Source organism: Hemitrygon akajei, chromosome 27, assembly GCF_048418815.1.
Source record: "Hemitrygon akajei chromosome 27, sHemAka1.3, whole genome shotgun sequence".
NCBI lineage: Eukaryota > Metazoa > Chordata > Chondrichthyes > Myliobatiformes > Dasyatidae > Hemitrygon > Hemitrygon akajei.
The window spans coordinates 31,887,799-31,912,172 of NC_133150.1; the positions used below are offsets into that span (position 1 = coordinate 31,887,799).

Genomic DNA, 24,374 nt, shown 5'->3' on the forward strand with positions numbered 1-24,374 from the left:
ATAATTGCATAATTACTCACTCCCCTTCAAGTCAGTATTTAGTAAGTAGATGCACCTTTGGCAGCAATTACAGCCATGAGTCCATGTGGATTGGTCTCTATCAGCTTTGCATATCTGGGCACTGCAATTTTTCTTCCCCATTCTTTACAAAACTACTCAAGCTCTGTCAGATTGCATGGGGATTGTGAGTGAACAGCCCTTTTCAAGTCCAGCCACAAATTCGCAATTAGATTGAGATCTGGATTTCTCAGTTTGGATTGGCCACTCCAGGACATTAACTTTGTTGTTTTTAAGCCATTGCTGTGTGACTTTGGCTTTATGCTTGGGGTCATTGTCTTGCTGGAAAACAAATCTTCTCATAAGTCACAGCTCTCTTGCAGACTGCATCAGGTTTCCTCCAAGATTTCTTTGTATTTTGCTGCATTCATTTTACCGTCCTTCACAAGCCTTCCAAGGCCCGCTGCAGTGAAGCATCCCCACAGCATGATGCAGCCACCGCCATGCTTCACGGTAGGAATGGTATGTTTTTGATGATGTGCGGTGTTTGGCATAAACCAAACACAGCATTTAATCTGATGGGCAGAAAGTTAAATTTTGGTATCATCAGACCTTTCAGCCTTCTTCCAGCTGACTTCAGAGTCTCCCACTTGCCTTCTGTCTAGCCCTAGCCGAGATTTCATTTGAGGTTTCCCCCCCAACGGTGACTTTCTCTTTGCCACTCTCACGTAAAGCTGCGACTGGTGAAGCACAAGGGCAACAGTTGTCATATGCACAGTCTCTCCCATCTCAGCTAATGAAGCTTGTAACTCCTCCAGTCTTGACATAGGTCTCTTGGTGGCCTCTCTCACTAGTCCCTTTCTTGCCTGGTCACTCAGTTTTGGAGGACAGCTTGCTCTCAGCTGTGCCATATTCTTTCCATTGATTTAACTGTACTCCAAGGGATATTCAGTGACATGGAAATTTTCTCGTCTCCATCTCCTGACTTGTGCTTTTCAATAGCCTTTTTCGCAGAGTTGCTTGGAGTGGTCTGTCTTCTTAGTGTACTTTTTGCCAGGATACTGACTCACCAGCAGTTGGACCATCCAGATACAGGTGTCGTTACTACCATCAGTTGAAACACCTTGACTACACACAGGTAATCTCCATTTAACTAACTATGCAACTTCTAGAACTATTTGGGTGCACCACAGATGATTTGGTGTGTCATATTAAAGGCGGTGAATACTGATGCAATCAATTATTTAGTGTTTTGTATTTGTAATTAATTTAGATCACTTTGTAGAGATTTGTTTTCATTTTGACACGAAAACGTCTTTTTCTGTTGATCAGTGTCAAAAAAAGCCAAATTAAATCTACTGTGATTCAATGTTGTAAAACAATAAAACTTGTTAAGTTCTAAGCACAAACTTTTTATAGGCACTGTACACAAATGAAGGCTTTTAAGAGCTCGAGGAGGGACAGTTTCCTCTAATAAGTGAGTTTGTGCTCAAAGTTCTTGCGATTTTAAATTAACAAGCAAAACATGAGATGAGGAGAACTGTATCCACAGTTAAGATCTATAAAAAACTACCTGAAAATGTGATCACATTGGAACATTAAATTTCAACGGCATGAACTTGAAAGGGAAGAATTTGTGGGATTTGGGAGGAAAGACCAGGATGCAAGACTAAACTGGACCCATCTTTTAACAAGACAGCAGAAGAACGAAGTATCCAAGGAGTCCTTCTATGGTGCAAGGCAGCGGTCTATCTACAGTCCATAAGACATAGGAATAGCCATAGGCCATTTGGCCCATCGAGTCTGCTGACACTCCATTATAGCTGATCTCAATCCCATTCTCCTGCCTTCCCCCCGTTACATTTTATGACCTTACTAAACAAGAACCTATCAACCTCCGCTTTAAATATTCCCAAATAACTTGGCCTCCACAGCTGTCTGTTGCAATGAATTCTACAGATTCACTACCCTCTGGCTAAAGAAATTCCTCCCCATCTCTGTCCTAAATGGATGTCCCTCTAATCTGAGGCTGTGTCCTCTGGTCCTAGACTCACCCACTATGGGAAACATAGTTCCTTACATCCTCTCTATTCAGAACTTTCAATATTCAGTAGGGTTCAATGAGATCACCTTCATTCTTCTAAACTCCAGCAAGTACTGGCCTAGCGCCATCAAAAGCTCCTCACAGTTCATTCTTGGAATTATTCTCTTGCTCCTCCTTTGAACCCTCTCCAATGCCAGCACATCTTTTCTAAGTTAAGAGGCCCAAAACTGCTCATAATTCTCCCATTGTGGCCTGACCAATGCCTTATAAAGCCTCAACATTATATCCTTGCTCTTCTATTCTAGTTCTTTTGAAATGAATGCTAACATTGCATTTGCCTTCCTTATCGCAAACTCAACCTGCAGATTAACCTTTAGGGAGTCCAGCACCTTTGATTTTTGAATTTTCTCCCCATTTAGAAAATAGTCTTCACCTTTACTCCTTTTACCAAAGTGCATGACCATACACTTCCCTATGCCATATTCCATCTGCCACTTCTTTGCCCATTCTCCCAATCTTCCCAAGTCCTTCTCCAGACTCCCTGCTTCCTCAGCACTACCTACCCCTCACCTATCTTTGTATCGTCCACAAACTTCCTGTCATCCAAATCATTAACATATAACATGACAAGAAGCGGTCCCAACACTGACTCATGTGGAACACCACAAGTAACCGGCAGCCAACCAGAAAAAGTCCTCCTTTACTCCTAATCTGCCTCCTGCCAGTCAGCCAATCTTCTATCCATGCTAGTATCTTTCTTGTTACCATGGCCTCTTGGCTAGTTAAGCAGCCTCATGTGCGGCACTTTGTCAAAGGCCTTCTGAAGATCTAAGTAATCAACATCCACAGACTCCTTTTGCCTATCTTGCCTGCTATTTCCTCAAAGAATTCCAACAAACTTGTCAGGTGTGATTTCCTACTTTATCATGTGCCTCCAAGTACCCCAAAACCTCACCCTTAAGAGAAGAGTCCAACATCTTCCCAACCACTGAAGTCAGGCTAACTGGCCTACAAATTCGCATCTTATGCCTCCATCCCTTCTTCAACAGTTGAGTGACATTTGACAGTCTTCTCAGAACCTGGAGTTGATTCTTAGAACAACACTAACCGTGTACAATTAAAGGTAGAGAAATGAGGGCTGATACCTCAGGAAAATAAAGTTCATTTGTACATTATTAACATATTTTTACCTGCAATTGCAATGATACATTCAGGTTCAACAGCTTGTCCAGCCTCATCAATGAACACATGAGAGAAATGACCAGGTGGAAAATTTGCAGAAGCTAGTCTGTTTAAAAAGATAGAAAACAATAATAAAATGTTCTGTAATTCTTAACCAATCCAGTTCAGAAATGCACACCCTCCACTCAAACATGCAGCATTTGTCGAAAAACCTTCCACACCAAACACAAATCCTTCTAAAAATACTTGTGTATGAACTGGACACTGGCCAAAGCACTCCTCTGAAAGAGGATCACTAGAGGTCCGCTCTCCATATTCTCAAGAGTGTTGATGGGTCATTTGTTTGGGCTCCACTATTATGTGTAGAGTGGAATCAGACTAGGTACAATATTAAAAGGTTATGAGAAGTGAAAGAGTGTTTGGCATTATAAAAGGTGGATATTAAAATGGTATGGGAGTGGTAAAGAGAGTGGAACTAGCATGGGCCCAAAGTATAATGCAAAATAACACACAGGAAATGCTTAAGGAATTCGGCAGGTCAGGCAGCATCAATGGAGAGGAATAAAGAGCCATTTCGGAACGAGGCTTCATCAAGACCAGGTCTGAAAGGTCTCGGCCCAAAACGTCAGCTCTTTATTCCTCGCCATAAATGCTACCTGACCTGCAGAGTTCCTCCAGCATTTTGCATGTATTACTCTGGATTTCTAGCATCTGTAGAATGCCTTGTGTTTAAGACCGTAAGATACAGGAGCAGAATTAGGCCATTCAGCCCATCGAGCCTGCTCTGCCATTCCATCATCGCAGAACCTGGATTTCAGTCAACCCCATACACCTGTTTTCTCGCCTGTCACTTGATGCCCTGACCAATCAGTAAACTATCAACTTTTGCCTTAAATATATCCATGGACTTGATCTCCACTGCAGTCTATGGCAGAGCATTCCACAGATTCACTACCCTCTGGCTAAAAAAATTTACTGCTGTTCTAAAGGATTGCCCCTCAATTTTGAGGCTGTGCCCTCTAGTTCTGGACCCCCAGCATAGGAAAAATCCTCACCACATCCACCCTATCTAGTCTTTTCAACATTCGGAAGGTTTCAATGAGATCCGCCCAGCACTCTTCTAAATTCCAGTGAGTACAGGCCCAAAGCTGCCAAACACTCCTCATATGTTAACCCCTTCATTCCCAGAAACATCCTCCTGAACCTCCTCTGGACTCTCTCCAATGACAACACATCCTTTCTGAGATATGGTGCTAAAAAGTGTTGACAATACGCTAAGCGCAGCCTGACTAGTGCCTTATAAAGGCTCAGCATTATCTCCTTGCTCTTCTATTCTATTCCCCTTGAAATAAATGCCAACATTACATTTGCCTTCTTTACCAGACTCAATCTATAAAGTAACTTTCTGGGAGTTTTGCACGAGGACTTCTAAGTCGTTCTGCACCTGTGACGTTTGAACCTTTTCCCCATTTAGATAGTAGTCTGCAATATTGTTCCTTTACCAAAATACATCATTGTACATTTCCCAACACTATTCCATCTGCCGCTTTTTTGCTCATTCTTCCAATTTGTCTAAGCCCTGCTGCAATCCTTCCTCAGCACTACCTACCCCTCCACCCATCTTCGTATCATCAGCAAACTTTGCAACAAAGCCATCAATTCCATTATCCAAAATCACTGACAAACAATGTGAAAAGTAGCAGTCCCAATACTGATCCAAGGAACACAAGTCACTGGCAGCCAACCAGAAAAGGCCCCCTTTATTCCCACTCACTGACTCCTGCCTGTCAGCCGTTCCTCTATCCATGCCAGTATCTTCCCTGTAACGCCATAGGATTTTACCTTGTTAAGCAGCCTCACGTGTGGCACCTTATCAAATGTTTTCTGAAAATCTAAGTAAATGACATCCACTGCCTCTCCTGCTTGTTATTTCCTTGAAGAATTCCAGCAGATTTGTCAGGCAAGATGTCTTTTCACAGAAACCATGCTGACTTTGACTTATTTTATCATTAGTCTCTAAGTATCCAAAACTTCATCCTTAATAATAGACACCAACGCTTTCCCAACCATGGAAGTTAAGCTAACTGGCAAAAAAATTCCTTTCTTTTTTCTTCCTCTCTTCTTAAAGAGTGGACTGACATTTGCAAACTTCCAGTCCTCTGGGACCATGCCATAATCAGTGATTCTTGAAAGATCATGATCAAAACATCTGTTATCTCTTCAGCAACCTCTTTCAGGACTCTGGGATGTCGTCCATCTGGTCCAGGTGATTTATCCTTTGGGCTTGCCGAGCACTTTTTCCTTTGTAAAAGCAATAGCACTCACTCCTGCTCCCTGACCCTCACTGACCTCTGACACACTGCTAGTGTCTTCCTCAGTGAAGACTGATGCAAACTACCCATTAAATTCATCTGCTATTTCTTTGTCCCCATTACTACCTCACCAGCATCATTTTCCAGTGGTCCAATATCAACTCTCACCTCCCTTTTTATATCACTGAAAAAAATTAAGTATAGTGCAATGTATTGTTTTGGGTGTCAGAGAAGAGGGGATTGCTATTAAGATAACTTATCTACTGGCTATACAATATATGAACTCACAACATTGATGCCAACATCGGTTGACAGAATACTAATGACTGGGATACATTCACCCACAGTATAGTAAGGCTTTGTTTATTTTCGTTGCAGAAGAGGCATCAGTTCAATAAACTAAATTATTACATTTCTTAAGAGCAGAGGAAGTTATGGATGTGTCTGTTCAAAATCATGAGGGGTCCTGTCAATGAAAAATGCTTTTAATCGTCAGGACTGGTAACCAGAAGGTTTAAAAAAAAATTCTTTAAATACTCCAATTACTCATAGAGTATGAAGGAAGAACTAGAATCTTCCCAAATGTGATTAGATAAATACTTTAATCATTAAGTTTTAGAGCAGGGGTTCCCAACCATATGTCATGGACCAATATCATTAAGGGGCCCATGGACCACAGGTTGGGAACCCCTGATTTAGTGCTTTGAGGAAGGGCAGGGAATGGGACTAAATAGAGTTCCTTTTTTAAAAAATAAAAGTGGCACAGAGCCAATATCCTTCAGTCCTGTAGGTTTCTATAACATTAGAGTAAGGTTACCACAAGTCACACCATTTTCATTACTCACCTTCCAGCAGTTATCAAAGTGCTGACAATGACTCGATATTGCTTTAGAGTTTCTTTGGGTGGGAACTCAAAACTCCCGGTAGATTCATTCCAGTTGGAGCACTCCTATTAGAAAACACTATCAAGTATTAGTTGGGCATGAAGGTATCAGACAAGAGAAGTTAATTGTCTTCAGTCATTACACTTACTGTGTAGAAAACTAACTGACTGCATTCGGATGTGTCATTCTCCAGCAGAGAATTGCAAAGGCAAGAGAAAGATTCACCTCAGTTCAGCCTTGTGTGGCCAATCCCTTACTTAGAGTCTATGACTCCTGGAAACAAAGCTTCAACCATGGGGAAAATAGAGGTTAGCTTTATTTGTCACATGTATATTGAAACATACAGTGAAATGTGTCGTTTGTGTCGAGAACGTGCTGATTGCAGCCCGCAACTGTGTCAGCATGCTTCCGACACCAACATAGCATGCCCACAATCTATGAACCCTAACTCGTACTTTAGAGTGTGAGAGGAAACAGGAACGTGTAGAGGAAACTGACTCGGTCACAGGGAGAATGTACAAACTCCTTCAGACTGGGGCAGAAATTGATCCCCAATCTTATAGCTGGTGATGTTATGTGCTACGCTAAATGTGCCACGAAACATCATCTTCACATCGATTCTATCAAGGTCTTTTCAATGACAAGCTTTTCATTGGCTGCAAAGCATTTTTAAGTATTAAGTGGCCTGTGAATGCAGCTTTTCACTAACAGTGCTCTCATCTCAATGTGGAGAATTAAGCACAGAACATACACACACCTCCCAAAGATGTGCTGTGGGAGCTTGGAGGAACTTAAAGCAAGAACTTGTCAGCTGAAGAGTGGCCACAAGACTCTCAGTACAGAGTCTCCCCAGTGTCTTCACCATTTATCTTGCAATTAGCTTCATTAAAGAAAATGATCAGTTGTAATTACATTGCAGCTCTGGGAGTTTTCTTTGCACCAATTAGGCTGCCGTGTTTCCCTCAGGAGATGCAGAGCTTTTCCTTAAGACTTGGTAGTGCAAGAGATACACCAGCATCTGAAGGAAGGCAACAGAGAGGTGAGAGAGAAAAGGGAATAAACTAATTTAAAACAATCCTACACTAGAGGTCATGGGTTAAATGTGAGAGGTCAAAGGTTTAAGGGGAAACTTCTTCCCTCAGAGGGTCGTGAGAGTGTGGAATGAGCTGCCTGTGCAAGTGGTGCATGTGAGCCCGATTTCAATGTTTCAGAGAGGTTTTATTAGGTACATGCATGGTAGGGGGAATGGAGCGCTATGGTCCTGTTGCAGGTAAATGAGTGTAGACAGTTTAATTGGAGTAGATGAGCTGTTTCTGTGGTCTAGTTTTCTACTCTATGACTTCACCTCAAAGGGCACAGATCTGTCACTGTCCTACAAACACAGTCACAGCAGGATCAATGAGTAAAGATCTCCGTGTCTTTTTATCAAACACAGTATGGCAAAGAGTAAAGATCTCTGTGCTACAATCGTACCAGGCTTCAGTCATGATCTCAAAGAGCTCTTCTACATCACAATCAGCCTCCGCTCTGTGGGCAGGGAAGTGACTATACAACACTAAATCTAGTTGATCTAGAATCTCCTTTCTGATTTAATAGCTGGAGCTAAACTGAGCAGTTCCAGGGCGAAAATACCTTTTGCACGCAATGGTACAAAACAGAAAAATGTGCCACAAAACACTTTATACACCACACAGTACTCCACAACAAGAAACCTCCTGGAGGAATTCAGAGGATGGAGCAGTATCTGTGTGACAGTCGATGCCCTCCCACAGATGTTGCTCGACCTGTTGAGTTCCTCCTGGAGACAGTCTGTTGCTCCAGGCTCCAGCATCTTCAGTCTCACATCTCAGCAGCATTTTTTCCCCTTTATTTTACTTCTTAAGTGCATCTATACAACACCACGACCCCTTGAAGTAAAATCCCACATTCTCATTGAACTTGGTAGCAGCTTTGCTTCACTCACGCGCCTGAGTTTTGGATTCTTTCCACCAAGGTAAAATCCACAGAAAACTGAGTGTGAAGAACAGCAATACAGTCCTACCTTCACATCTGAGGGGACTAAATCCCAGTTCCGACTGTTAGCATTGAGGCGGTAAATATATCTTTTCTCAATAGACTTCCTGATTCGTTGGCAGAGCAGGTCAGTGGCACTGTTAGATGGTGCACAAGCTAGGATATGGGCTGTCGGTATACACTTTAGCACCTGGAAGTTAAATCCAATATACAGTATTAAAAAAACGCAATGGCTCACAGATGTGTTTAGAAGCAAATGACACTTAGGAAAACAGTGATAATAAACTCTAATTACATAGGCAATGGCAAAATGGTCCATCATGCCAAAGATGGCTCCTTACAGTAATTACCCAATTTAATCTTTCTCCTCCAGCAGCTTTCTTCAGTTCATCAGACTTTTTCTTCAGGTATTTACTCTATTTCCTTTTGAAACTTCACCAATGAATCTCCTTCAGTCCTTCATACATTTTCCAAGTCATAGTTAGCAATACAAAGAGAGCTATTTTTAATCTTGTTGTCTTAACTCTGCAGCTCTAGTTCCTGACCCTATCAGGGAATCTTCATTTTGAAGACTTTGTTTTAAACTTCCAGGGCACAGCAGCAGACATCATTTATATGGTCTTTAGTGGGACCATGGTAAGCTGGTCTGGAAGGTGAGATCATGGGATTCAGGGTGAGCTGGTCACTTGGATACAACAATCAGCTGAGAGGAAGTACTCAGAGAGGGTGTTAGTGGAGAGTTGTTTCACAGATTGTGATCACCAGTGTGCTATAGAAAATCAATGTCATCTATATTAATGGCTTGGAGGACAATGTTTTTAAAGTGGTGAGTAAATCTGCAGATTGGTTGTGTGGTGGACAGTGAAGAAGGTAATCTAAGGACCCAGATGAACTGAGGAACAGGCCAAGCAAGAGCAGATGGAATTTAACATAACTTGCTTAGTTAAACCCAGGCAGAACTTGCACAGCAAATGGAAGGACCCTGGAGGATGTTGCAAGACAGATTTAGGCTACAGGGCACATCATTCTCTGAAAGTACTGTCACAGGTAAACAGAATGGTGAAGATGGTGTTCGACTTGCTTGCCTTCATCAGCTGAAAATCAATTACAGGAATTGAGACATCATGCTACAGCTGGTCAGGCCATTGGTGAGACCACCATTGGCGTATTATGTGCAGATCTGGTCTCCCAACTATAGGAAGGATGTCATCAAGTTGTTTATAGGGACTGGAGGGCATGAGGAATATGGAAAGGATCAATCGGTTGGGGCTTTTCTCTCCTTGGAGTGCAGGAGGTAGAGGTGTGACCTTATTAGAGGCATAGATAAAGGCTAAAACTAGATTTTAAGTGAGGTGAAAAAAATTGAAGGGAACCCAAGGAGAAACCTTTTCCAGGGTATACAGCAGGAGCTGTCAAGGGAAAATGTAGAGGCAAGCACAATTATGATGTTTAAGGGACGTCTGGACAGATATATGGGGGGATGATGCAAGTCCACTGGAAGCAATTTGAATTAGCTTAGAAAGATATTTTGGTCAGTATGGATGAGTTGGACCAAAGAGCTTGTTTCCAAGTTGTATAACTCTTAATAGTTATTCTTGGATTGACAACCAAAGTTCCTTGTGGACCTCCGTGATTAAATGTAACATCAGAACATTAGAAAAGAGTAAGGGTTTTCTGAATGCTTTAAGAAATGCAAAATGATTGAACCAAACGAGAACTAGCATATTCCTTTTAATGTTGAAATTCAGCAACCATCCTGGGTTATGAAATTATGGAGAGCAAAATTAGGAATAAGAACCAGTCTTCAGGAAAACAAAACCTGCACACAGTTTAACACCCGCCTGATATTTTGTGGTGTTATGCCATCGGCCCCCTCCTTTGTGAGAATCTCAAGAACCCGAGTCAAGAGGGGGGTCAGCTGACCCAAAAGAGGAAGGGACGTGCTGAATAGACCCAGGGAAATGGGGGAGAGAGAGAGAGACCACGTTCTCCCAAGAAGCAGAATAAAGGTGACCTTGACTATTGTCTCATGGAGACCACGTGAAAAGCCCTCGGGCAAAGTGGGCTGGTTGAGAGAGAGATCGCATCACCTGCAACCTGATTGACACCTGCGATCCCGTGAAGAAGTATATAGGAGGGTCTGAGGGGGGGAACCCTCAGACGCACCCAGGAGACAAAGGAAGCACGATATCGATTCCCGTGGGAGCGGGAAGCCATTCTGAAGGAAGCCACGTGCGTTAGATTCCAACTTTTGAATCTGTGGCTAGAACCAACGAAAGACTGCTTTTAGCTAACAACGGGGAAGTCTGCTCCCCTGATTCCAAGGATTTGCTCTGCCAAGACGACGGGCAAGTGTTTATCTTTTCCAAATCATCTCTTTCTCTCTACAACGTGAAAACCCCAGCGGTTCCCAAAAGGGAAAAGCCTGAAAATTTCTGAGTGACTCTTTATATTTCAATTGGACTCTGTATTAACCCCTAGACAACTGTAGAGCTTATTTCTGATTGATTATGGTTACACCGGTGTTTTAGATTGAGTTTGACGATGTATATGATCTGAATGTTTTGTATTAACCATACGTTTGTGCCCTTTTCGAATAAAACGTTTGAAAATAGTAGCATCCGACTCAGCTGATCCATCTATCTTTGCTGGTAAGTTACCTGGTTACGGGGTTACGTAACAGTGGCTAGTGAAACCTATCAGTATGTGTGCGGAACCTGTGATTCTACCCCATTAAATTACACCGAGGAATCCTGGAGGATCTCAGCATCATTTCTCTCCATGGATGCTGCCTGGCCTGCTGAGTTCATCCAGTATTTTGTACACATTACTCTGGATCTCCAGCACCTGCAGAATCTCTTGTGTTATGAATGGAATGTTCCTACTATTCACACTTTGTTAAAGGTGTATCCCTGCCACTAAGGACAGATTTTTTTTCCAGGGTAGGTGTTTCGTCACTTAATCTTCTGGTTAGTCATGTGTTCATGGCGTCATCTGTCAATACTGTCACAAAAGGGGCATTTTGGGTGTCTGGCTCTTGAAACAGACTCCAGTAGTGAGATTTCAAAGTGGTTCTGCCAGCTGGGATGTGCCATCACTGTAAATACGTAATTAAGTAAATTTTCACGACTATATTCAAAATGTTAAAGTATATGATTATAGCGATTGACACTATGATAATTGCTCTTTGTGCAGAAGCATAAAGATTGGTTTTATTTGTAAGATGTACATCAAAACATACAGTGAAAGGCACTGTTTGTTTAAATCAGAGAGGATTGTGCTGGACAGCCCGTCAACGTCACCAGGCTTCCAGACCTAACATAGCATGCCCATAATTTACTAACCCATCTACCTTTGGAATGTGGGAGGAAACCCACATGGTCACAGGGAGAGCCTACAAATTCCTTACAGACAGCGCTGGAGTTGAACCTCGAATGGTGATCACTGGCAGTATAATAGCATTACTCTGATACACTGCCATGCTGTTGTCAGGAGAGAGATTCTTCTGGACACTCACTCTCCTGGAGGTTCACTCCATGAACAAATGCTTTCATATTTCCCATTTACAGCCACCGTGCGGCTCAGTTATAAGACAGTCAAAACAGAAATGACACAATTTATCTCACAATTCTCCTTAGATCTTTTTGACATTATAACTATTTCCCCGAGGAGGAAACATGAACACTCAGATCACTATTCAGGAATAAAGTCACCACGCTAATAATCATGCACCCGTTTTCAAAACTTGGATAAAACAGCATAAAAATTTTGAAAAAGGGACAATTAATAAGTGATTTCCACATGCAAATATGCTTTCTCACGACATAACATTCATTTCCTGTGTAAAATCTGAACAACTTATTTATGGTAACACCTCAACATAAAGAGAAAGGCATGGTAATCAAGAAAATAAGCTGATGGGACACTCAGAAAATGCTGGAGGAACTCAGCGGGCCAGGCAGCATCTATGAAAAAATGTTCAGTCAACGTTTTGGGCCAAGATACATCACTCTGCTTTTTTTCCATAGATGCTGCCTGACCTGCTGAGTTCCTCCAGCATTTTGTGTGTGTGTTGCCTGGATTTCCAGCACCTGCAGATTTTCTCTTGGTTGTAATAAGCCGATGGGGTTCCGGTTAAATTCAAATGTTCGGTGCCACTTTCCAACAACCAGGAAGAACCAGAGTCAAACATATCACAATCCTTGTTAACAATGAGACATCAAAGGAAACACCAAACAAAACTCACAATGGTGTTCCTTAACTAGAGCAGTGGGAGGGGCTTGGACAGCCTATTATTCTGCCATAGACACTGAGATTCAGAATCAGTAGCATTCAAGAGCAGGAAATTAGTGTGATCAAAATCTGTCCAGACTTATGCACAGGAGCAAATGGTACCTGTTTTATAGCTTCCACAACAGTGACGGTTTTCCCAGTTCCTGGTGGACCAAATATCAAGTACGGAGCAGGTCTGGAGATCCCAGCAACGATGCAACTGACAGCTTTGGCTTGTTCGGGATTTCCCTCAAGGGACCGGTCATAAAAGCTTTAAAAACAACGTTGTAAAATATGAAGAGATGCAAATGGCTGCCGACCCGGTTCTATGATCAAGTTTAATGATTAGAATTCCCTACCCTCAGGCCTTCAATTGTTTGGACCTTTCACTTTTTCCAAGGATTGAACGCCCATCCTGCTTGGCCTTTCCAGTGCAATTATATCACTCGCTTGAATTGTTAAATTGAATTTACTAACAAATTTAGCATAGTAAAATATCAGAATTGTGAAGTGGTGACACTTGTGGGCTGCCCCCAGCACACCCTCAGCTGTGTTGATTGTTTAAGGCAAACAAACCATCTCACTGTGTGTTTCACTGTAGATGATAAATAAACTCCAAGTCTTGAATAAATTTGACCTACAGACACAATTATTGAGAGTCAAAGAAAGCAGGAGAAGGACAGGTGACTAGAAGCTCAGTCAAAAGGTTTGAAGTTTTCCACAGAGGAAGAGGTGAGCCATAGGTGCTTGGGGAGATACTTGCACAGCTGAAGCCAATGTAAGTTGAAGAAATTGGAGGTACGTGCCCGAGAACAGGAATTTCTTGAGAAGGAAAGGAAAACCTTTGGATTGATTATGACAACGTGGATCTGAAGAGGCTTCTTACCAGTACTTGGATACAGCACTATCTCAAAATGGGCATCCTTTCCCATTCAGAGGAAAATGTCACTTAAGTTAATTGCCCATGACGTATCCAAGAAATAAGCCAATTCCTGATGTGGAGCCTCAATCTGAAATGTCAATTTAGACATCTTGCTGGATGACTTGATGAGTTCTTACAGAGTTCTGGCTCAAACATGGATCAAAAAAGATGACTTCCAGAGGCAAGGTAAGAGTGGCTATTCTTGACAACAAAGCAGTACCTTGTTGCAAATGAATCGAAGAGTATCAAGAACAAAGATCTACCATGACTGGATCACTGGGCTCCACAGTAGCATAATGGTGAGCACAGCATTATTACAGCTTGGAGCATTCCAGTGTTCAAAGTTCAATTCCGGTGCCATTTTGTAAGGAGTCTCTGTACATCCTCCCCATGAAATGCATGCATTTTCTCTGGGTCCTCTGGTTTTCTCCCACAGTGAAAAGACATACCAGGTGGGTTAACTGGTCATTGTAAATTGTCCCGTGATTAGGTTAGGGTTAATCTGGTTTGTCGGAGGTTGCTGGGACAATGGGCATGTCCAGCTTTGCTAAATTAATAAATAAATAAATAACTCACAGCAAAGATGGCCGTGGTTCTTGGAAGTCAAGTAACACAATCCACACGGTGGATGACTGGTGAAGTCTGCACAATGGCTGAATCTATTCACACCTCATCAGCCAATGAAGCAGCTCTTGCCCACACATAGCAAGACCTAGATAACGTTAGCTCAGGGGCTAAATCAACAGACAGTATTATTTGTGTGTCAAGAGTGACAAGCAAAGACCTTCTTCAACAGGGGAGAATCCACATCCTTTGACCATTATCCCAAGGGCATCAGTAGCCAAATACTGCACCTTCAAATAACGGTCAGGAGTCTTAGAAACATAGAAAATAGGTGCAGGAGTAGGCCATTCGGCCCTTTGAGCCTGCACTGCCATTTAGTATGATCATGGCTGATCATCCAACTCAGAACCCTGTACCTGCTTTCTCTCCGTACCCCCTGATCCCTTTAGCCACAAGGGCCAATGAACTGGCCTCAACTGTTTCCTGTGGCAGAGAATTCCACTTGTGGTGTCTTGTGGTGTGAACCTTTCCGCAGTCCACAAAACAGAACTCAGGAGCTCCCTGCGCAATTGGTCCCCATCCATTATCATGAATATTCATTCCTTTTCGGAGTGATGTACCTACAGTGCCTGTCTAGACTACTGCAGGAACATGTCCAAAATTCACAACCTCTGCCACTAAAGACAAGAGGCTTCAAGTAATTAGAAGTAACATCATCTACGCACTCTCCTTTGTTAAACACCAACCTGATTGGAAATTCCTTGAACTACCTCCCTGACAATCACATAGGCCCTCCTCACTGGTACAGCAACAGTTCAATCAAATGATCAGAAGCAGCCTAGCCTTTGGATAACAGTCCCAATAATTCCTTCTGCAATTTAGTATCAAACTTTAATTAGGTTAATAAGGATAATGAGTGAGCTTGGAAGGATGAGAATTGACTTGATAGAGGTGTAAAAGATAATAAGAGGCACAGATTGAGTATATGGCCAGAGACTATTTTCCCCAGCGCTGAAATGGTTAATACATAGGGATATAACTTCAACCATCAGGTTCTTGAATCTGAGTGGGATATCTTCATTCATCACAGCACTGAACTGATTACACAACCAATGGACTCACTATTAAGAATTCTACAACTCATGTTCTCATTACTTATTATTTTGGGTTTTTTTTTCTTTTTTGTATTTGTGCAATTTGTTTTCTTTTGCACATTGATTATTTGCCCTCCTTTGTTTGTGTGCAGTTTTTCCACCGATTCTGTTGTGGTTTTTTGTATTTACTGTGAATGCCCAGAAGAAAATGATTTTCAGGTTAGTATATGGTGACATATATGTATTTTGAAAATAAATTTACTTTGAACAAACTTTAAGATGATTGGAGCAAAGAATACGGCCCTTGTCAGACGTAGATTTTTTTAAACAAAGTCGAACACCCTGCCAGGGGCAATGGTTGACACAGATACATTACAGACAATTAAGAAACTCTTAGATAGGCACATGGTGGGCAGAAAAATTGAGGACTACTGTATGTAGATGGAAAGAGTTTGATCTTAAGAGTACATTATAAGACAGGCACAATACCATGTAATGCTGTAGTGTTCCATGATTTATGTACAGTGGCATGCAAAAGTTTGGGCACCCCAGTCAAAATTTCTGTTGCTGTGAATAGTTGAGTAGAAGATGAACTGATCTTCAAAAGTCATAAAGTTAAAGATGAAACATTCTTTCAACATTTTAAGCAAGATTAGTTTATTATTTTTGTCCTGTACAATTTTAGACTGGAAAAAAAAGGAAAGGAGCACCATGCAAAAGTTCGGACACCCTATAAGATTTGAGCTCTCAGATAACTTTTACCAAGGTCTCAGACCTTAATTTGCTTGTTAGGCTTGTTCACAGTCATCATTAGGAAAGGCCAGGTGATGCAAATTTCAAAGCTTTATAAATACCCTGACCCCTCAAACCTTGTCCCAACAATCAGCAGCCATGGGCTCCTCTAAGCAGCTGCCTAGCACTCTGAAAATTAAAATAAATGATGTCCACAAAGCAGGAGAAGGCTATAAGAAGATAACAAAGCGTCTTCAGGCAGGCATTTCCTCATTTGTAATGTAATTAAGAACTGGCAGTTAACAGTAATGGTGGAGGTCAAGATGAGGTCTGGAAGACCAAGAAAACTTTCTGAGAGAACTGCTCGTAAGATTGCTAGAAAGGCAAATCAAAACCCCTGTTCGACTGCAAAACACCTTCAGGAAGATTTAGCAGACTCTGGAGTGGTGGTGCACAATTCTACTGTGCAGTGTCACCTGCACAAATATGACCTTCATGAAAAGTCATCAGAAGAAAATTTTTCCTGCATCCTCACCACAAAATTCATCATCAGAAGTTTGCAAAGAAACATCTGAACAAGCCTGATGCATTTTGGAAACAAGTCCCGTGGACTGATGAAGTTAAAATAGAACTTTCTGGCCGCAATGAGCAAAGGTAAGTTTGGAGAAAAAAGGGTGTAGAATTCCATGAAAAGAACACCTCCCCAACTGTTAAGCACGGGGGTGGATCGATCATGCTTTGGGCTTGTGTTGCAGCCAGTGGCACGGGCAACATTTCACTGGTAGAGGGAAGAATGAATTCAATTAAATACCAGCAAATTCTGGAAGCAAACATCACACCGTCTGTTTTTATAAAAAAAAGGTGAAGATGAAAAGAGGATGGCTTCTACAACAGGAGAATGATCCTAAACACAACTCAAAATCCAAATGGACTACCTCAAGCTGAAGGTTTTGCTGTGGCCCTCACAGTCCCCCGACCTAAACATCATTGAAAATCTGTGGATAGACCTCAAAAGAGCAGTGCATGCAAGACAGCCCAAGTATCTCACAGAACTGGAAGCCTTTTGCAAGAAAGAATGGGCAAAAATCCCCCAAACAAGAATTGAAAGACTCTTAGCTGGCTACAGAAAGCGTTTACAAGCTTTTGTTATTTTGAAACTGTAAAAGATGGAAATAAAAAAGTAATCTTGCTTAAAATATTAAAGAAATGTGTCATCTTTAACTTCATGCCTTTTGGAAATCAGGTCATCTTTTACTCGCTTAGCTATTCACAGGAACAGAAATTTTGACCAGGGGTGCCTGAACTTTTTCATGCCACTGTAAAAACACTCAAAGCCCCTTTTGGGTTGTATTATTGCATTAAAGGATTGTACAGATTAGAAGAGTGCTCAGGTGATGATACTCCAAAACCATTTTGATGCTCTGCACCCAGGTCTGCCTATATCAAGCCCCCATGGTTCTATTTGGTTTTACTCACCTCAACCTTCCTTCCAGAGGATGGATACATCTATCGTTAGAGAAAGTTGGAAAGAGCACATTCTTTAGGTCATTGGACTTCGCTAAGTACACTGCCCGGTGTTGCATTCGCATTGGAAATCGGTTAAATGTGAACATGACATCGAACTTCATGTTGTCTATAAAATCATTCAAAAGCCTGGAAAAATTGAAAGCACGAGTTAATACAAATCTGTTAGATCAGGGGTATTAGTCCATGGCATAAAAGACACTGGGAACCCCTGTGCTAGATTCTATTTCACCAACAGCACCCTCCCCCAACAAGAAACACTAAGTGAACATCAGATGTATTAATTACAAAATGCAACTCTTAATGAAGCAGTTGTTTTGGCCCCATACTTAGATGATACAGGTAAAGGACAAATTGAACCTCAGTCAGTAACAACATATACTCAGTGGCCACTTAATTAGGTATATCCTGTACCTAATGAACACGTTGTCTGTTCAGAGATGCTCTTCTGCACACAATTGTTGTAATGTAGCGGTCTTCTGCTACTTCAGCTTCTCCTTCTGAAGCCCAACACCCCTAATGGAGCATAGGCCACGAACAGCAGCTTGCTAGAGTCCTCTGTGCCGGGCCAGTCTTTCAAGTTGTTCCCAGCTGTAGCCCACCTTCGAAGATCCTTTCTCTCCCAGGGAGATATCTTTGGGGCTTCTGTTGGCATTTCTTGTAGCACTGGGTTTGCTAGCTCCAATCCCATTCTGCTGCAGCCTGTCCACTTCAAGGTTCAACATGTTGTCTGTTCAGAGATGCTCTTCTGCACACCACTGTTGTTACTTGAGTTACTGTTGCCCTACTCTCAGCTTGAACCGGTCTGACCTCTCGCATTAACAGGGTGCTTCCATCCACAGAACTGCTGCTCATTGGATGTTTTTTTTTTGCTTCTCACACCATTCTCTGTAAACTCTAGATACTGTTGTGTTAAAGTCCCAAATCAGCAGTTTCTGAGATACTCAAATCACCCCATCTGGCACCAACAATCATTCCACAGTCAAGATCACTTAGATTATATTTCTTCCCCATTCTGATGCTTGGCCGGAACAACAACTGAACCTCTTGACCACCTCTACATGCTTTTATGCTTTGAGTTGCTGCCACATGATCGGTTGATTAGATATTTGCACTTATGTTAGGATGCTGTTCATCAACTATAGCTCAGCATTCAGCACTGTCATTCCCACAATCCTGATTGAGAAGTTATAGAACCTGGGCCTCTGTACCTCCCTCTGGAAGTTGGATCCTCGACTTCCTAATCAGAAGACCACAGTCTGTGCGTATTGGTGACAATATCTCCTCCTCGCTGATGATCAACACTGGTGCACCTCAGGCGTGTGCGCTTAGCCCACTGCTCTACTCTCTCTATACCGAAGACTGTGTGGCTAGGCATAGCTCAAATACCATCTATAAATTTGCTGATGATACAACCATTGCTGGTAGAATTTCGGAAGGAGACGAGAGGGCATACATACAGGACTGAGATATGCCAACTAGTGGACTGCTGTCACAGCAACAACCTTGCACTCAACATCAGTAAGATGAAAGAGCTGATTGTGGACTTCAGGAAGGGTAAGACAAGGGAACACAAACTAATCCTCACAGAGGGATCAGAAATGGACAGAGTGAGCAGTTTCAAGTTCCTGGGTGTCAAGATCTGAGGACCTAACCTGGTCCCAACATATTGATGCAGTTATAAAGAAGGCAAGACAGTGACTATACTTGATTAGGAGTTTGAAATGATTTGGCAATGGCAACAAATACACTCAAAGCTTCTATAGATGTACCGTGGAGAGTATTCTGGAGGCTTCGTGCACCGTGGAGGCTGTGTCACTGTCTGGTATGGTGGTGGGGGGAGGGGGGGTGGGTGGCTACTGCACAGGACTGGAAGAAGCTTCAGAGGGTTGTAAATTTAGTTGGCTCCATCTTGGGTACTACTCTACAAAGTACCCAGGACATCTTCAAGGTGTAGTGTCACAGAAAGGCAGCGTCCATTATTAAGGACCACCAGCACACAGGACATGCCCTTTTCTCACTGTTACCATCAGGTAGGAGATACAGAAGCCTGAAGGCACACACTCAGCGATTCAGGAACAGCTTCTTCCCCTCTGCCATCTGATTCCTAAATGAACACTGAACCTGTGAACACTACCTCACTTTCATTTAATATATATTACTTGTTTCTTTTGCACATTTTTAATCGATTCAATATAAATATACTGTAATTGACTTATTTTTTTCTTCTTCTATATTATGTATTGCATTGAACTGCTGCTGCTAAGTTATCAAATTTCATAACACATGCTGGTGATAATAAACCTGATTCTGATAATGAGCAAGTGTACAGGTGAAACTAATGAAGAGGCTACTGCGTGCATACTTCAGCCAGTCTCATTTCCTAATGCGCTGATTACTGATATTGTTAAGAGTCAGCGGATGCTGCGCCACACAACACTTTATGGGCACGACAATATGAATTTTACGGTCTGACACAAGAATGGAAATGGATACCCAGTCAACACACCCTTTGGTTCATTTCTCCCTCCAGTGCACCCATGTTGCGCGATTGCAGGTTCCACACTTTCAGGTGGTCACGTAAAGAGATCTGTCCTGGAATTCTAATGGGATTTATCAGACACTATTATTATAGAGCAAGGAATCGCTCCAACATGTCCATTCTCAGGTCAGTCAGAAATGTATTTACGGTATTCAACCAATCTGATGAATTGTAGGAGGGAGAAGTGCCATTTGCCTTAGTAGCTGCAATCTACACACTTTCTTGTGTACATTCGGAGATCAGAAACACCATCCTTACCAATATACACATTTCATTATCTATGAGGTGCAGAAGAGTGCATGATAAGACATTTTTTACATCAATAGCTCTGCTTGATATGCTCATCTGGAAACAGCTCCACCTTGTCTCATAACCAGAGCTCATTACTTAAATATGTTGACGTTTGAAGGGCACTTTAGAGCTAGAGTTGGAAGTCATTGCCACAGACAGCTGTGGAGGCCAAGTCATTGGGTATATTTAAAGCGGAGGTTGATAGGCTCTCGATTAGCAAGGGTTTCAAAGGTTACGGATAGAAGGCAGGAGATTGGGGCTAAGAGGGATAATAAATCAGCCATGAATGGGCCAAATAGCCTAATTCTGCTAAGTATTATTGTCTACCTCTTACCTATGAGAACCACCCTGGTTCCAGCCCAGTTACCCCTGACTCTATTTGTGATATGGTGCAACTCAAACTACCTGCGTCTCAATGTCACCAAGACCAAGGAGATGGTGGTGGACTTTAGGAGATCTAGGCCTCATATGGAGCCAGTGATCATTAATGGAGAATGTGTGGAGCAGGTTAAGACCTACAAGTATCTGGGAGTACAGTTGGACGAGAAGCTAGACTGGACTGCCAACACAGATGCCTTGTGCAGGAAGGCACAGAGTCGACTGTACTTCCTTAGAAGGTTGGCGTCATTCAATGTCTGCAGTGAGATGCTGATGATGTTCTATAGGTCAGTTGTTGAGAGCGCCCTCTTCTTTGTGGTGGCGTGTTGGGGAGGAAGCATTAAGAAGAAGGACGCCTCACGTCTTAATAAGCTGATAAGGAAGGCGGGCTCTGTCGTGGGCAAAGTACTGGAGAGTTTAACATCGGTAGCTGAGCGAAGGGCGCTGAGTAGGCTACGGTCAATTATGGAAAACCCTGAACATCCTCTACATAGCACCATCCAGAGACAGAGAAGCAGTTTCAGCGACAGGTTACTGTCGATGCAATGCTCCTCAGACAGGATGAAGAGGTCAATACTCCCCAATGCCATTAGGCTTTACAATTCAACTGCCAGGACTTAAGAACTTTTTTTTTAAAGCTATTATTAATGCTTTTTGAGTTAGTGATTTAGATGCTGAGTCAATATTATTACTGAGTTAAGTATTGTATGTAATGAGTTTTTGCTACAACAAGTGTATGGGACATTGGAAAAAAATGTTGAATTTCCCCATGGGGATGAATAAAGTATCTATCTATCTATCTATCTATCTATTCTTAACCTCCGAGGAAATTCTAATGGGCTGCTTGCTTCTTACAATTGTGCATTTGTAGCTACATAAATGAGGGCAGATTACTTGTGGAAATACCTTTGTTATTTCCTCATGTTGTACCTTTGTCTTGCTGGCTGTTTCATTACAAAGAAACCCATCCTCAAATTCTTCTGTTTTAACTAATCACAATTTAGCTATTCTTTTGATGCAGATTCACCAGAGGAACTACCCCAGGCTACTTCTCCTTTGGAGCCACAGAATCTTTTGTCTGTAGACCTGGTGTCGTTTGATACTACTGCTGCCACAGAAGGCCTTATTATGGAATACATTGTTCCTTGTTTTATACCAACAAGCTATTACTTTAATCCACACAGCGTCTGGTGTCTGTAAAATTTAAGTTAAAACTGTACGCAGCTCTTACTGCTTTAGGTTGGTCCTTTATGTTCCGACTTGCCTTACTGTGAATATATCTTAATTTCTTTTAAAATTCCTTGATACCACCCTCTGTATTTACTGTTTTAATTTTATGATAGCTATCAAAATCAACCAGTCCACTCAAAGTAGAAAATCCTCAATCTAACTTTTATCATTCCATTCTATGTATTTTGTATATTTCTAGAATGAGACAACTGTTCACAGTTCTCCAACTGTTGTCTAACCAAGATCAGGCACGTTTAATCCCATGGCCCACACTTAGTGGCCACTTAAAGTGTTTGTCTGTGGTCTTCTGATGCTGTGACCCATCCACTTCCAAGGTTCAACGTGTTGTGCATTCAGAGTCTCTTCTCACATCACTGTTGTAACGTGGGGTTATCCGAGTTACTGGCACCTTCCTGTCATCTTGAACCAGTGTGCCCATTCTCCGCTGACCTCTCTCATTCACACACAGAACTGCTGCTCACTAGGTTTTTTTTGTTCTTCACACCATTCTCTGTAAACTCTAGAAACCGTTGTGTGTGAAAATCCCAGAAGATCAGCAGTTTCTGAGATATTCAAATCATCCAGTCTGACACCAACAATCATTCATTCCACTGTCAAGGTCACAGATCACAGTTCTTCCCCATTCTGATGTTTGGTCTGAACAACAACTGAACCTCTTGACCATGTCTGCATGCTTTTATACGTTGAGTTGCTGCCACGTGATTGGCTGAATAAATTAATGATGAAAAAGATGAAGTGGCCTCTGCGTGTACATTACTGTATGTCTTTTAGATCTTAATTATCCACACTTAGATTTCTCCATGATCACAGCCCAACTAGAATCTTTTGATCTCAGTCTTCCTAGTAGAATATCTATCATTTACATACACAATTGAGAAACTTGCTTTTTTAATGTTTTGCATTATCCTCCATTATGACATATATGGGAAGTAATGAGACAGTAATATCCAATACATCAAATTAATCAAGTAAAGGAACCCACTAAAACACCTACCCAGTGTGGGCCAATAATCTTCCCCAAAAGGAGCAAGCCTTGAGTAAGTTTGAAACTTGCAACCGTAGAATTTTTCAAAACTTACTTCTGGGAAAACCCCATCTTAACCCTCTCCAGTTCTACTCGATGTACGTAGCCCTTGTAGCGAGTGATTGGTTGTTCTCGACTGTCACTCCTTGACACCAGTAGATGATCTCCTCTGAGCACGGAGGGTCTATTTTCAGCAACACCAGGGACCTGTCAAAGTGGGATGCAAAGAACAAAAATGCTATATTGTCATAAATTTCACCTTAAGTCCAAGGATTCCCTCTCACGTCAGAAGGACACAAGTTTAACTTCAGTACGAAGACCTAGGCTAACACTTTACTGAAGTACCAGAGTGTGTGGCAATGTCGGGCCTGCCATCTTTAAATCATGCTGTTAAGAGTGATTTTAGGTTCAGCCCATTTACATTTAGCAAATGGCTTTGGCTACCGGTGTCTTCTGTTCCTTGACAATGCATTGTGGATTTAATATGGAGCAATGCATTTCCTAAAAGCTGTGAATCCCAGTCAATGCTGGCATTTGTGGGGTGGATGTGAACCAGAAGGTGTGAAGTTTGCAGGTAGCTTCAAAAGAAAGCATTGTCTATACTCCTAAATATGGAATTGTCCTTTGCGTTTAGGGCAAATAAATATCGAGCCCCACCGAGAAGTGTTTGATGCCTGTTGTACCCGGTTTTGTCGAATAAAGAAAGCTGCTTTGTATCTACCAGTAACTCTCTCCGGTGATTTCATTCACACAACAACAATGCCATTAAACCAAAAACTTGTTATCTCTGAGGAGAAAGAAGATATTCTTTAGAATTACTTTAAAGAGCTCCATCGAAATGCAGTACTGTACAAAAGTCTTATGCACATACATAGTGCTAGGGTGCCTTCGACCTTTGCACAGTGCTGGAATTTTATGAATTGCACTCTACTAGTGCCAGAAAAAATTGTGACACATGTAAGGGATGATAAACCTGATTCTGATATGGGTCACTACTGTGCACAGAGTGTGGGAAGAGAGAGAAGAATTTCATGGTTGGGAAAAAGGGAAGAGAGAGAGGAGGAGGGAGCGGGAAGCATCAGAAAGACATTCTGTAATAATTAATAAACCGAATGATTTGAATCTAATGATTCTGCTTGGTGTCTCAGGACTAGGTGTGTCTGCAGCCATGCCAGTACTGACCCCCTGGCACTCCTCCTCTGCCACCTGTCCCAGACCACTCCCACAGCAGTCCACCCTTGCCATCCTTTGACCGTGGCAGATTTACAAAATCGCTCTCCGCTCCACATTGACAGAACAGTACTATGCAAAAATCCTAGCTACAGTATATTTATGCGCCTAAGACTTT

At 42.0% G+C, this 24,374-nt stretch overlaps 1 protein-coding gene across 1 annotated transcript in view; it reads right to left on the reverse strand.

Annotated features, from left to right (window-relative positions):
- The window catches only part of LOC140717231 (putative helicase MOV-10), a 71,523-nt gene that overhangs the window by 26,463 nt on the left and 20,686 nt on the right, over window positions 1-24,374 (reverse strand). Inside the window, exons 8-13 of the mRNA XM_073030573.1 lie at window positions 23,082-23,233; window positions 17,493-17,669; window positions 12,828-12,975; window positions 8,461-8,622; window positions 6,381-6,484; window positions 3,232-3,329 (exon numbers count right to left, since the gene is read on the reverse strand). Of these exons, the coding sequence (XP_072886674.1) occupies window positions 3,232-3,329; window positions 6,381-6,484; window positions 8,461-8,622; window positions 12,828-12,975; window positions 17,493-17,669; window positions 23,082-23,233 (841 nt within the window). The remainder of the gene's footprint in view (window positions 1-3,231; window positions 3,330-6,380; window positions 6,485-8,460; window positions 8,623-12,827; window positions 12,976-17,492; window positions 17,670-23,081; window positions 23,234-24,374) is intronic.